At 43.7% G+C, this 14,428-nt stretch overlaps 1 protein-coding gene across 1 annotated transcript in view; it reads right to left on the minus strand.

Annotated features, from left to right (window-relative positions):
- Nucleotides 1-12,549, minus strand: part of LOC139580280 (uncharacterized) — a 41,935-nt gene extending 29,386 nt beyond the window's left edge. Inside the window, exons 1-10 of the mRNA XM_071408827.1 lie at nt 12,221-12,549; nt 9,329-9,349; nt 9,037-9,199; nt 8,661-8,929; nt 8,420-8,565; nt 7,840-8,170; nt 7,461-7,626; nt 7,038-7,294; nt 6,435-6,532; nt 5,739-6,091 (exon numbers count right to left, since the gene is read on the minus strand). Of these exons, the coding sequence (XP_071264928.1) occupies nt 5,739-6,091; nt 6,435-6,532; nt 7,038-7,294; nt 7,461-7,626; nt 7,840-8,170; nt 8,420-8,565; nt 8,661-8,929; nt 9,037-9,199; nt 9,329-9,349; nt 12,221-12,278 (1,862 nt within the window). The 5' untranslated portion in view covers nt 12,279-12,549. The remainder of the gene's footprint in view (nt 1-5,738; nt 6,092-6,434; nt 6,533-7,037; nt 7,295-7,460; nt 7,627-7,839; nt 8,171-8,419; nt 8,566-8,660; nt 8,930-9,036; nt 9,200-9,328; nt 9,350-12,220) is intronic.
- Between the last annotated feature and the right edge of the window lie 1,879 nt (nt 12,550-14,428).

Here is a 14,428-nt window from a genome sequence, read left to right on the forward strand (position 1 = left end):
AGAGGAGACAAATGAAGGAGAGGAGATGAAAGTGACAGGGTAGAGCATGGCGCTTGCAACGCCAGGGTTGTGGGTTCATTCCCCACGGAGGGACCAGGATGAATATGTATGAAATTTCCAATTTGTAAGTCGCTCTGGATAAGAGCGTCTGCTAAATGACTTAAATGTAAATGTAAATGTAAAGAGGCCTAAGCCCTTTTTAAATACACATGCAGGCACACCCACACCTGACTCAACAGAGTGAGAGTGTAATCAATACATTAGCTGGATCTACAGTATCTCACTAGACTGGCCAGGACAGGAACTGTAGTTGAGCTGTAAAACTGAGTGGGACAAGAGTCCTGTAGCGCCCTCTGCTGTTTATGTGCTGTAACATCAACATCTAACTATACATGTGAACAGTGGCTTGCGAAAGTGTTCACCTCCCTTGGCATTTTTCCTAATTTGTTTCCATACAACCTGGAATAAAAATTTTGGGGGGGTTTGTATCATTTGATTTACACAACATGCCTACCACTTTGAAGATGCAAAATATTTTTTATTATGAAACAAACCAGAAATAAGACAGAAAAACTTACTTGAGTACATAACTATTCACCACCCCCCCAAAGTCAATACTTTGTAGAGCCACCTTTTGCAGCAATTACAACTGCAAGTCTCTTGGGGTATGTTTCTATAAGCTTGGCACATCTAGCCACTGGGATTTTTGCCCATTCTTCAAGGCAAAACTGCTCCAGCTCCTAGGTTGGGTTCCGCTGGTGTACAGCAATCTTTAAGTCATAGCATAGATTCTCAATTGGATTGAGGTCTGGGCTTTGACTAGGCCATTCCAAGACATTTAAATGTTTCCCCTTAAACCACTCAAGTGTTGCTTTAGCAGTATTCTTAGGGTCATTGTCCTGCTGGAAGGTGAACCTCCGTCCCAGTCTCAAATCTCTGGAAGACAAACAGGTTTCCCTCAAGAATTTCCCTGTATTTCGCGTCATGCGTCATTCCTTCAATTCTGACCAGTTTCCCAGTTCCTGCCGATGAAAACATCCCCACAGCATGATGCTGCCACCACCATGCTTCACTGTGGGGATGGTGTTCTCGGGGTGATGAGAGGTTTTGGGTTTGCGCCAGACACAGCGTTTTCCTTGATGGCCAAAAAGCTACATTTTAGTCTCATCGTTTGGGGAGTCTCCCACATGCCCTTTGGCGAACAACAAACGTGTTTGCTTATTTTCTCTTTTAGGCTTTTTTTCTGGCCACTCTTCCGTAAAGCCCAGCTCTGTGGAGTGTACGGCTTAAAGTGGTCCTATGGACAGATACTCCAATCTCCGCTGTGGAGCTTTGCAGCTCCTTCAGGGTTATCTTTGGTCTCTTTGTTGCCTCTCTGATTAAGGGATTATAAACTGGGTGGTTTGAGCCCTGAATTTTGATAGGCTGAAAGCCATGGTATATCAGTCCGTATACCACGGGTATGACAAAACATTTATATTTACTGCTGTAATTACATTGGTAACCAGTTTATAATATAAAATATGGCTTCTCAGGGGTTTGTGATATATGGCCAATATACCACGGCTAAGGGCTGTGTCCAGGCACGTGCATAAGAACAGCCCTTAGCCGTGGTATCTTTTGGCCATATAACACACCCCTTCGGGGTTTATTGCTTACATATATACTTAGCTGATAGTTTATTAGGTACACCACCCCATTCACAGAAATGGATCACTCCTACAGACAGTGGCCGTGGCTTGCTATATCGAGCAGACAGACAGGCGTCAAGAATGAATTTGCAAACCGAGTGACCTAAGTGACTTTGACCGTGGTATGATCATCGGTGCCACGCGCCAGTTCCAGTATCTCAGAAATCGCCGGCCTCCTGGGCTTTTCATGCACAACAGTGTCTTCGGTTTACTGAGATTGGTGCCACAAACTTTATAATAAATCCCTTTTGTGGGGAAAAACTTGATCTGATTGGCTGGGCCTGGCTCCCCAGTGGGTGGGCCTATGCCTTCCAAGGCATTTTAGCCAAGAGAGACGGCATGCATAGCATTGATATTAGTCCACTGATTACAGTAAAGAGCAAGACATTAATATAAGTATTTTTTTTATATAGTTATCGATGTTACGGATGAGCACGTTGTTTGTTTGTTCTGTTCCTCTCTCTCTCCATCTCTGTAGCTTCCAGGTATGCTGGATAAGGACCCGAGCTAAGGGAATTGGGCTGATTTTCCCAGTCGGAGGCAGTTCTTTTCCCAGAACTCTCAGTTGTCTTGAACACACTGAAGTCTGAAATTTCCCAAGTTCCCAGTTGTTTTGAACGCAGCATTTCTACCACTGTTCTTGTTGGGCGCTAGCTCCCCATCTTATCACTACAAGCGCTATTTGATTCACCAGATAATCTACACACCCACGTTCTGAATATGTCAAGGACAAAGAGGGACGGATCAAACAGCCAATGGATAGGTAAAACGAAATGCTCGGCCAGCTGGGCTCAGCAAGGATACTGAGCTAGAGAGAGCAGTGTTGTACACCAAAGTTACACATTTTATTTATTTAATTTCACCTTTATTTACAATGACGGCCTATCAAAAGGCTTCCTACAGGGACGGGGCCTGGGATTTAAAAAAAATTATGATTACAATATAAATATAGGACAAAACCCACATCACAACAAGAGACAACACAACACTACATAAAGAGAGACCTAAGACAACAATATAGCAAGGCAGCAACACATAACACAGCATGGTAGCAACACAACATAACAACAACATGGTAGCAACACAACATGGTAGCAGCACAAAACATGGTACAAACATTATTGGGCACAGACAACAGCACAAAGGTCAAGAAGGTAGACACAACAATACATCACACAAAGCAGCCACAACTGTCAGTAAGAGTGTCTATGATTGAGTCTTTGAATGAAGAGATTGAGATAAAATTGTCCAGTTCGAGTGTTTGTTGCAGCTCGTTCCAGTCGCTAGCTGCAGCGAACTCGAAAAGAGGAGCAACCCAGAGATGTGTGTGCTTTGGGGACATTTAACAGAATGTGACTGGCAGAACGGGTGCTGTATGTGGAGGATGAGGGCTGCAGTAGATATCTCAGATAGGGGGGAGTGAGGCCTAAGAGGGTTTTATAAATAAGCATCAACCAGTGGGTCTTGCGACGGGTATACAGAGATATGATATTTGTGCGTCTAACTTTCTCACTCATTATTCACGATTCATTATGGATTATCCACATTAATGTAGAAGTGTTTAGAAACATATTCTATAAAAATTTACAATAAAAGTTACTCCAAAATGACACAATACATTATTTACCATTAATTTCTATTGGGCACAAAATATTTGGAAACGCAACCAAAACAAACAGCAAATGCATCCAACATTTTTTTTGAGTCAAAAGCTTGATGTAGTCATTGCTTTTTATGAAAATTGGGACCAAATACTTCACTTTTCCCTACTTTAATACACATATAACTGAATTTGTCCCAATACTTTTGGGCCCCTAAAATGGGGGACTATGTACAAAAAGTGCTGAAAATAGCCTTAAATGAAAGCTGACAGTCTGTACTTTATATCATTTAAAATCCAAAGTGCTGGAGTACAGAGCCAAAACAACATATTTGTCACTGTCCCAATACTGGTAGTATGTTGCCAACCGTTTTATAAAGCAATAACGCCCTCAAACCCGGGGATTATCGTGTGATAACTCCCGACTAAGTTCTTAGGCCCAAGGCGAAATCGAGTTGTCACACGATAATCCCCAGGTGCCTTAATGCTTAAATAATCAATGAGAGGGATAAATATATTGGAAAGAAAGGGACTTACATCTGTATATTAGAAGATGATACTGACTAATAGTGATTTGAATAATTATATACATTTTGAAATCGCTAGAAGTACATATTTTTTTGTTTTAATTGATCACTTTCAGAGCAATAGGATCAAAGCAATAGGCTGCAACTGTCACGACTTCCGCCGAAGTCGGTCCCTCTCCTTGTTCGTTCGGCGGTCGACGTCACCGGCCTTTTAGCCATCGCGGATCCACTTTTAATTTTCAATTTGTTTTGTCTTTGTCTTACATACCCGATTTCAATCCCCTAATTACTTGTTCATTATTTAAACCTCTGTTCCCCCATGTTTGTTTGTGAGTGATTGTTTGTATGTTATACGGTCCGTTATGTGGGCTTGCCTTATTGTATTGTATTTGCCTATTTTGAGTAAATGACGTTTATTTACTCATATCTGCTGTCCTGCGCCTGACTCCTCTACTCAAGCTACACACAGACCTCTTAACAGCAACACTGAACATGTGAGTCAAAGTTTGTGTGTGTGTGCGCGTGCGCCTGCATGCTTTTATCATATATTGTGTGTGTGTCTTATGTTTTTCTTATTTGTTTCCTGTATGTTTCTCATATATTGTGAGTGTGTGTGGTGTATTGGAGGAGGTGGACATTTCCCACAGTTAGCTCCTACAGTGTGGAGACTTCTCTTCCTTTGACTGGGACGACCATTGATCCGACACAGGCTGGAGCTCATCAAGGACATTACCGAGACAGCTGTCAAAGGACATGACAGAGACAGCTGTCAAAGGACATGACCGAGACAGCTATCAAAGGACATGACCGAGACAGCTATCAAAGGACATGACCGAGACAGCTGTCAAAGGACATGACCGAGACAGCTATCAAAGGACATGACCGAGACAGCTGTCAAAGGACATGACCGAGACAGCTATCAAAGGACATGACCGAGACAGCTGTCAAAGGACATGACCGAGACAGCTGTCAAAGGACATGACCGAGACAGCTGTCAAAGGACATGACCGAGACAGCTATCAAAGGACATTACCGAAACAGATATCAAAGGACATTACCGAGACAGATATCAAAGGACATTACCGAGACAGATATTGCTCTTCTATTGTTAAAATGATTCTGGATTTTTGTTTATATAAAGGATATACTGTAATGTAACTCTCAATACGGAATTAAAGATAACATTTTCAAGTTGAATATAATCTATGACCTATAGTAATCACTCAGGTTGTACAACTGATATAAAACACTTTTGACACAATCGTTTGGCTGCACTACAACATTTACACAAATGTTGTGTGGTGTCTAGTCTATATAAATTCTGCTGTTTATTGGAAATAAAAAAATAACTAGACAATTCATCATTTTAATTTCCAGATGCAACAGTAGATCAAGTCATTACATTTAAATAAATAATTTCCTGATCTGTCTCATAACATGAAATACTGACCTGCATAGACTTGATAATAGACTACAAAGAGAGACTACTTGTGAACTGATTACAGTGGCAGTTTCATATTTCAATCCAGTCAGAATAAATAAACAATTAGATGAGATAAACCTTCTGCATAGGATAACGAGCAGCAGTAGTTACAATGTTTATGTTTTCCTCACTGATAATTTGGACGTATCAGGATTGGGCGAAGGCGGTGCTTAAATTTCACTGCTTTGGCTGAGAGTTTCCTGTTGCAAAGGATGGAGACATCGCAAACCCAGACTCTCAATTTGAAACACATGGACCCAGAAATAAATCACGCAGCTGACCAAATTACGCAAGATTTTAGTTCTGGGATAACCAAGATTAAACTCACCAAAAAATTCTAAGCTGCAATATATAAAGCGTAAGGGTACATACTTCAAACAGAGCACATTTAGACCCTATTGCCAGAGGTTTACATGAAGGTGACTCCTCAGCGTCACCTGGATTGACCGAGAGACAGTAGGAGAGAGAGGAGAGACAAGAAGAGCAGGACCAGGGATGAGTGGGCCAGAGTTACCCCACTGGTAGTTGCACTGACAGTTGTGCTGTTGGCAGTGTTGTTGTTATTGACGGGGGTTCTGGCTGTGACGGGTGAAGGGAACGTGCCCACAGTGGTCTGAAGGAAGCTCTGGAAGCGAGCGGTTTTGGTGAAGACCTGGATGTTGGAGGAGCGAGGACTCTGGCTCCATCGTGTTTTGCTGGAGCTGGTCTTATTGCTGCTGTTGACAGTCAACACAGCAGCTTGGTACCATGCATCACCCTGCTTACACATCAGAGGACCACCCCCTTCACCCTGAGGGGAGAGAGAAGAACGAACACACGGGGGGAGAGGTCGGCATTGTCATGTCAGATAGACAGCCAGACTGGTTGCCTACCAAGCTACTGGAAGATCATTATGAAACTTGGGACTGTCCTCACTAGGTGGATCTAAATGTCCTACCATCAGGCAGGCTCTGCTGACGTCAATACTGGAGATGCCATAGTCAAATAGATCACATCCCAACAGTTGCAGAGCTATCCTCAATAGCTAAACAGACATAATGCAACCATCCTTGCTGTACACCAGTTGACACTTCTGAGTCGACATTTGAAACCCGTTATTGTGCGTTTGCTTTGTTTGTCGGACCCATCTGTACCTGTCGAAGGTCCAAGGCAGCAGTGCAGATGTTATCAGAGGAACCAGAGCTCTCACAATCCACCACAGAGGTCTGGGACTGCTCCAAGTTCTGTTCAGCTAAGGAACGACACAGAATAGAGAAATAGAGGACGAAAATCACAAGTTGACCAAACAGAAAGAACACATTTATTTGATCAGGTAAGTTGACTGAGAACACATTCTCATCTACAGCAATGCCCTGGGGAATAGTTACAGGGGAGAGAGGATGAATGAGCCAATTGGAAGCTGGGGATGATTAGGTGGCCATGATGGTCAGATTGCGAATTTAGTCAGGACATCAGGGTTAACAACCCTACTATTACGATAGGTGCCATGGGATCTTTAGTGACCACAGAGAGTCAGGACACTTGTTTAAAGTCCCGCCCTACACACGGCAATGTCCCGAATCACTGCCCTGGGACATTGGGATATTATTTTCTTGAGTCCAGAGGAAAGAGTGCCTCCTACTGGCCCTCCAACACCACTTCCAGCAGCATCTGGTCTCCCATCCAGGACCAACCCTGCTTAGTTTCAGAGGCATGCCAGAAGTGTTAGTCTGTTCCAGTATTACACACTGACTCACCTCCACCCTGGCCCCTGCCCCAGCCAGCCACCCAGCACTGAGTCCCTATGCTGAAGGTGCTGCTTCCCTGGTCCACACAGATGGGCTGGATGTAGTCAGACAACATGGGTTGGCTGGCCAGTCTGAGGATTGCCACGTTGTTGGCCGTCAAGTTGCTCATGGTGATGTTGATGACTTTAAGGGTTACCTCGTTGGGGTTGGAGCCGTTCTGCTTCAGACGACCCATGATCACGGTCCACTGAGAGGCGTCGGACTGACTGGGAGGTGGGAATAGTGAAGTTGGGGAACTTTAGCTTGGCATTACCGATACCTTCTATGTAACAGGTCCTTGTTTCAACTTGAGCACCAAGACACCAAGTGATGGAGATCTGACCATATGCATCTGACCAACTCACCCGTTTACATACAAGTGGAGTGTGTTACCTGGAGAAGCACCCAGCATCGCTCATGACATAGTCCTCTGCCACCATTGTGCCCCCGCAGACGTGTGTTCCGTTTGTCTGTAGACTGGCTATCCAGGGCCAGGATCCCCCTGAGGCCAAGCCCCCACCAGTAAGGGAGTTCAAAGAGGCACTGCCGCACACCACGGCTGCAGAAACAGGGAGAGAAGCGCTACAGAAGTCAGGACTGACTTTTGGCTGAGTGTAGATTTAAAGAGAGGGATAAACACTAACGTTTGGATGTGGTCAAATAGAGAGTTACAGATACGTTGGCTATAGCTACAACAGGAGTAACAGACGGGTGTGGCTACAAGAGGAGGCAGCAATTTGTGTGTTTCACAGAGGGAAATAAATCCACTTACTTTCAGGAGTGGTTTTAGGGACAGTTGTGGTGGTTTTAGGGGTAGTTGTGGTCATAGGTGTGGTGGTAACTGATGGAGCAGTTGTGTTGGTGGCTGGGGCTGGAAGACCAGTACAGGAGACACTGAAGTCAGAATCAGTCCCACTGGAGGAGAAGGTGACGTAGCCTGGCTGGTCACTGGTGATCTGGGTGTTGATCCAGTTCTGGTACTGAGACACCCTTGCGTACACTCCTGGGAGATTTGCCTGGGCACACCCGTTGCCGAAACTCACAACGCCAGACTGGATCCAGCGAATACCCTGTTTGCTCACCATTGGACCTCCTGAGTCCCCCTATGCATTGACAGATTTACAGTCACTGAGATTAGATTTTCTTATGAAACATAATGGGTCAGTTTTTCAGACACCAATTAAAACAAGTTTTGGACTAAAAAGCACTTTTAATGGATAATCTCTATTTAAAGTCCTTTTCAATTTAGGACTAGGCCAGGTATAATCTGGGTCTGAGAAACCAGACACAGATTATGAATGTGTCATTAGCCCACATTGTAATAAACAAAGAAGATAACCAAGAGATTTTACCTGACAGGAATCCTTTCCTCCTGCTGATAGACCAGCACAGATCATGTTATCAGTGATAGAACCAACTCCATAGTTACAGTTACACTGCCTGTTCCCCACTACTGGCACATCCACTTCCTGTAGGGTCTGTGGTGAGGGCAGGGACACTGAGGAGCGACAACAGGTATTCCTCAACATACATAATACCTGTCAGAATTCTGATCCATCATCAGCAGTACTTAAAGCAAGCTACAGCACTCACCTCCACTGTGGATGCTGCCCCAGCCGGTGACCCAGCTAGTAGCCCCAGCATGGAAGGAGCTGCCTGGTGCAGCTAGGCAGACTGGCCGAATGAAGTTTGTAAAAGTCACAGTGGAGGAGAGCTTCAGCAGACACATGTCATTGTCACTGGTACTTCTGGTGTAGTTGGGGTGGCGGATGATCTGAGTGACTGTCCGGTTCACCTCGTTGGGGTTGGAGCCCTCCTGGCTCAGACGACCCACGTAGACCACCACATTTGATGTACTGGTACTGCGAGAGTAAATATATAAAGATGTAACAGTATTGTTTTTAAAAGAGTGGAACTGTTGAGTTTGGTGTTCGGGTTAAATGTTTCCCACAATCCTACAAATCCTTACCTGGAAAAGCAGTGAGCAGCAGTCAATACCCACTCTTTGTTGATGAGGGATCCCCCACAAAAATGGCTGCCTAATTTGTGAAGACTGGCCTGCCATGGCCAACTCCCTGCAGGAGCGTCCTGACCCCCCACGATCCTAGTGTTAAGAGGAGGGGTTCCGCACACTAACAGAGATAGAGAATGATGGGTTATTTGGAAGGTTTTTGTTGAATAGGTCACATTGGTGTAACAGTGCATTATAAAAGGTTTTAATCGTGTTTAGAGAATATCTGTAAGTGGTGAAAAGGACTTACCATTCAGCTGTGAATGAGAGCCTGAAATACAAGACAGAAAGAAAAGGAAATTCCTTCATCCTTAACAAAGGTGTCATCCCTTACTCTCTGTATCCAAACCCTGGCATTTTCACTGGGTACACTTGGTTCTATCTAGAACCTAAAAGGATTTCTTAGCCTGTCCCCATGGCAACACTCTTTGAAGAACCCTTTTGGGTTCCAGGTAGACCCCTTTCTACAGACAGTTCTATATGGTACCCAAGGGGGTTCTCTGTGGAACCTAAAAGGGTTCTTCAAAGGGTCTGCCATGGGGACAGCCAAAGAACCCTTTTGGAACTATTGTTTTCTAAGAGTGTGCATACTGTCCCATACTGATCAGAGTGAACATACCGACTGACGTCAGCATAAGTACCAATTGTTATAACACACTGATTGTTAAACCTGTTAAGGATCATACCCAAATCTAACTGCCTGTAGCTCAGGACCTGAAGATGGCGGCGGAAGAAATGGCAGCCGTTTTACAGGCGACAAACCAATTGTGCTATTATGTGGGTTTTTTCTCATATTATTTGTAAATTATTTTGTACATAATGTTTCTCCCACCGTATCTTACGGCAAAAAGAGCTTCAGGATATCACGACAGCGATCCCTCACCTCGGATTAGACAAAGATTTTTTCTTCAACAAGCAGGACGCACAGGATGTACTTCAGACGCTCGACAAACCCAAAATCCCTGTCATAGCCTGACTAACCAGTAACCCCACACATTGACAACCCGGACTATTTGCATTGTGTCCCGCCAACCCTCTTTTACGCTGCTGCTACTCTCTGTTTATCATCTATGCATAGTCACTTTAACTGTACCTACATGTACATATTACCTCAATTAGCCCAACTAACCGGTTCCCCCGCACATTGACTCTGTAGCTGTACCACCTGTATATGGCCTCGCTACTGTTATTTTCACTGTCATTTTACAGCTTTTTATTTTATTTCTTTACTTATCTATTGTTTACCAAATAAATAAAAAATATTAAAAATTACACTGCTTGTTAGGACTTGTAAGTAAATATTTCACGTTGTACTCAACCTGTTGTATTCGGCGCACGTGACAAATAAACTTTGATTTGAAGCAAGGATATGCATATTCTTGATACCATTTGAAAGCTAACATTGAGGTTTGTGGGAATCTAGGAGAATATAACACATTAGATCTGGTAAAAGATAATACAAAGAAAATAACATGCATTTTTTTATCATCTTTGAAATGCAAGAGAAAGGCCACAATGTATTATTGCAGTTTTGGCACAATTTCGATTTTGGCCACTAGATGGCAGCAGTGTATGTGCACAATGTTCTACACTGATCCAATGAACTATTGCATTACTGTTTCAAAATGTTGTATCAAGACTGCCTAAATGTGCCTAATTGGTTTATTGATACATTTTCAAGTACATAACTGTGCACTCTCCTCAAACAATAGCATGGTATTCTGTCCATATCAGATATGTCCGTGTCCTGGGAAATTTTCTTGTTACTTACAACGTCATGCTAATCACATTAGCGCACGTTAGCTCAACCGTCCCTTGGGGGGACACCAATCCTGTAGAGGTTTTCTTACCGTATGTTCCCAGTCAAAACAGTTTGCACATATACTATGACGTTTTTGTTTTGGTCTTAGGCAGTTTTTTTCCGGCTGTTCGTGCACACCAAAAAATGATTGAGGCAAGTCGAAGTTCGGTAGTTGAAGTCTACGCCCTTTTGTCGGTGACTGGTCAAACGTACTACTCCTAGTAGGAGTGGAAACATGAACCCACTGGGCACAGACGTCAGTTCAATGTCTAGTTTGGATTTACTTTGGTTGAATTGTCAACTAACGTGAATACAATGTGAAATCAACAAAAACATCACCATGTCATTGGATTCAGGTTAAAAGTTTGGTGAAAGAAAATATGTTTACTTTTTTACATTGATCAACATCACTTTGACTGTCTGGGTTGAAATGACGTGAAAACAATGTTGATTCAACCAGTTTTTGCCCAGTGGGAAGTGGTTGCTGTCATTTAATGAGAAATGACTAGTTTTCATGCACATTTTTTCACATGAGAAATACTACACCAAACATCTTAGCTAGATGTTGAACTGCTTGGCTAAGACCTCCTCGGCTCCAATTTACTCAACACTTTTGAAAACGCATAGGCCTACCTGTAAACTATAATCCAGAATCTAGATGTATCAGTGTGACTTGTTACCTTTCTTCTTTCCTCAATGTCATCAATTAGTATTTCTGCTTCACTCAATACTTTTGAAAACACATATCTGTCCACCTGCACACATGTGGCTTATTAACTTGAAGAACTTGAAAGTTGAGTCTGCTAGGTATGCTTTCCCGTCACCAACTACTTATAGGACAACAAACACAAGAAACATATCTTCCTACCCAGTAACTCTTACATTTCTCAGAAATCGCTCCAACGTTTCCTGGTTGCAAGAATTCTTATAGTTCACCTTATTTCAGTTTATTTGACAAAATAAGCAGTCATTGTGTACAGAATCATTGCACAATCTAAACCGGTGTGAATAACTTTTCCATAACCCAAAATATTGTATTTTTAGCGGTTTGAAGTTGGTGTATAAACCCGAAAGTAAAAGACTCAAAAACGCTTCTTAGACTTACTTTCAAAGAGAATGAGATATCTGTAACTCACATTTCTATGTGAATTTGGTTGGGTCGCACAAAAGGTTACATATTGCAGTGTTAAATCGATTTGAGTTCAGTTAATTCATTCAGTCCAAATGTCTTTATATACAAACTGAAATAAACTTAGTAGCGAACTTCTTTAAACCAGGTGAGTATAAATGAAGAACGCTGTAGGATAAAGACAGCGATAACTTGAGAATTGTACTACTTACATTTTGACAGGAATGTCACCATTATGGTCACCACACAAAGAGTCCTGAGGAAGGCCATGCTTTCTTGTTGGTACCCTGGACTCAATCTTCCTTCCTAAGCAACCCTCTCTTCTGTTGTCTTTTCTCAGCTCCTCCCTTCCACCCACCACATTACCTGCTAGACACACACGTGATACGTCCCTTACATACTTTTCCTTCAAAAAATGTTCCCCTCTGTCCACTTCCTTCAAAGCATGCATAACTAATGCTGTAATCTATGGTTAGCCCAAGCCTAGCTCTTTGGTTTCCATTACAGAGTTATAATGTCGGCACTATTTTTATCACACCATTGCCAATTTAGAATAATTTTACTACTGTAATTTAGTTGTAATTTTACAACTGTATCTTATAAATGTTATATGTAGATGTTAACAGTGCTATCTTTCATTGCCCGACAACAAAGCAGTGCATGAAATTGTGAAGGAGAGAACCAGTTCCTGTGTCTGGAATTCTTTATGATCATGAGCCTAAAATCAACACACCAAATACTTACTGTGAGTTTTCCATGTCTAGGAGCACTGACTAAGTTTAGCCACCGAGGCCCAAGACAAGAACCTACCCTAAACCCTAATCCTATCCCTTACCTCAGAAGCCCCTAAAGTCGATGTCTGGGCCTTCATGAAAATCGATTTAGCATAAACACCTGTTAGTTTAAACTAGACATATCTGCATTTTTGCATTGGATGAGTCTCAATTCACCGCATCTGCCGATGCCGCACTTCCTCATCTGCTGTGGAAGGTGACAGAGCTAGAGCGGTGTTTGTCAGACCATGAGACATCCCCAAAATTGGTCTTCTCACAAAATCGCCTGCAGCGTCGGAACGGTTTGCTCTGTGACCCCCACAAGCATCTTGGGACTCGTCTGAAGTTGGTACAGCCGATTTGCCAGCTTCAGTCTGTAGCGTCCGAACAGTTTGGGCTACACACTAATATGACCCCTCTGTGGAAAGGAACACGCACAGGGCTTAGACTGTTATGGGTTAACCGTTTTAAAGGTCAACTTCAATTGGGTGATGTCATAGTTGGGTTGTCCTAAGCATACTACTCATCAAAAACCCAAAGACAACAGGGTGTGAAACACCAGTCCTTAAGCAGGATTTTTTTGAGTGGTATTTTTTCACGAAGATAATATGTGTCACGTTCTGACCATAGTTCTTGTGTGTTTTGCTTGTTTTAGTGTTGGTCAGGACGTGAGCTGGGTGGGCATTCTATGTTGTCTGTCTAGTTTGTCTGTTTCTATGTTTGGCCTAATATGGTTCTCAATCAGAGGCAGATGTTTTGTGTTGTCTCTGATTGGGAATCATATATAGGTGGCTTGTGTTGGGGTTTGTGGGTGGTTGTTTCCTGTCTCTGTGTTTTCTCTGTACCAGATAGGGCTGTATCGGTTTGCCACATTTGTTATTTTGTATTGTGTTAAGTGTTCACGTTTATTCTTTCGTAATTAAACATGTTGAGCACAAGCTACGCTGCGTCTTGGTCCGATCCCTGTTACACCTCCTCTTCAGACGAAGAGGAGGAAGGCTGCCGTTACAGTACCACCCACCAAACTCGGACCAAGCAGCGTGGCTACGGGCAGCAGCGGCAGCAACAGCAGCAGCGGTACCAGGAGGAATGGACTTGGGAGGACGTGTTGGACGGAAAGGGTTGCTACACATGGGAGGAGATCCTGGCTGGTAAGGATCGCCTTCCATGGGAACAGGTGGAGGCAGCTAGGAGAGTGGAAGCAGCTGCGAAGGGGAACCTGTGTTATGAGGGAACACGGCTGGCCAGGAAGCCCGAGAAGAAACCCCAAACATTTCTTGGGCGGGGGGCTAAAGGGGAGTGTGGCGAAGTCAGGTAGGATACCTGCGCCAACTTCCCGGGCTTGCCGTGGAGAGCGAGAGTACGGGCAGACACCGTGTTGTGCGGAAAGGCGCACGGTGTCTCCTGTACGTGTGTATAGCCCGGTGCGGTACATCCCAGCTCCACGTATCGGCCGGGCTAGAGTGGGCATCGAGCCAGGTGCCATGAAGCCGGCTCAACATATCTGGTCTCCAGTACGTCTCCTCGGGCCAGTGTACATGGCACCAGCCTTACGCATGGTGTCCCCGGTTCGCCAGCACAGCCCAATGCAGGCTATTCCACCTCGCCGCACTGGCCTGGCTACGGGGAGCATTAAACCAGGTAAGG

The sequence above is a fragment of the Salvelinus alpinus genome, chromosome 7, assembly GCF_045679555.1.
Source record: "Salvelinus alpinus chromosome 7, SLU_Salpinus.1, whole genome shotgun sequence".
NCBI classification, from domain to species: Eukaryota; Metazoa; Chordata; class Actinopteri; order Salmoniformes; family Salmonidae; genus Salvelinus; species Salvelinus alpinus.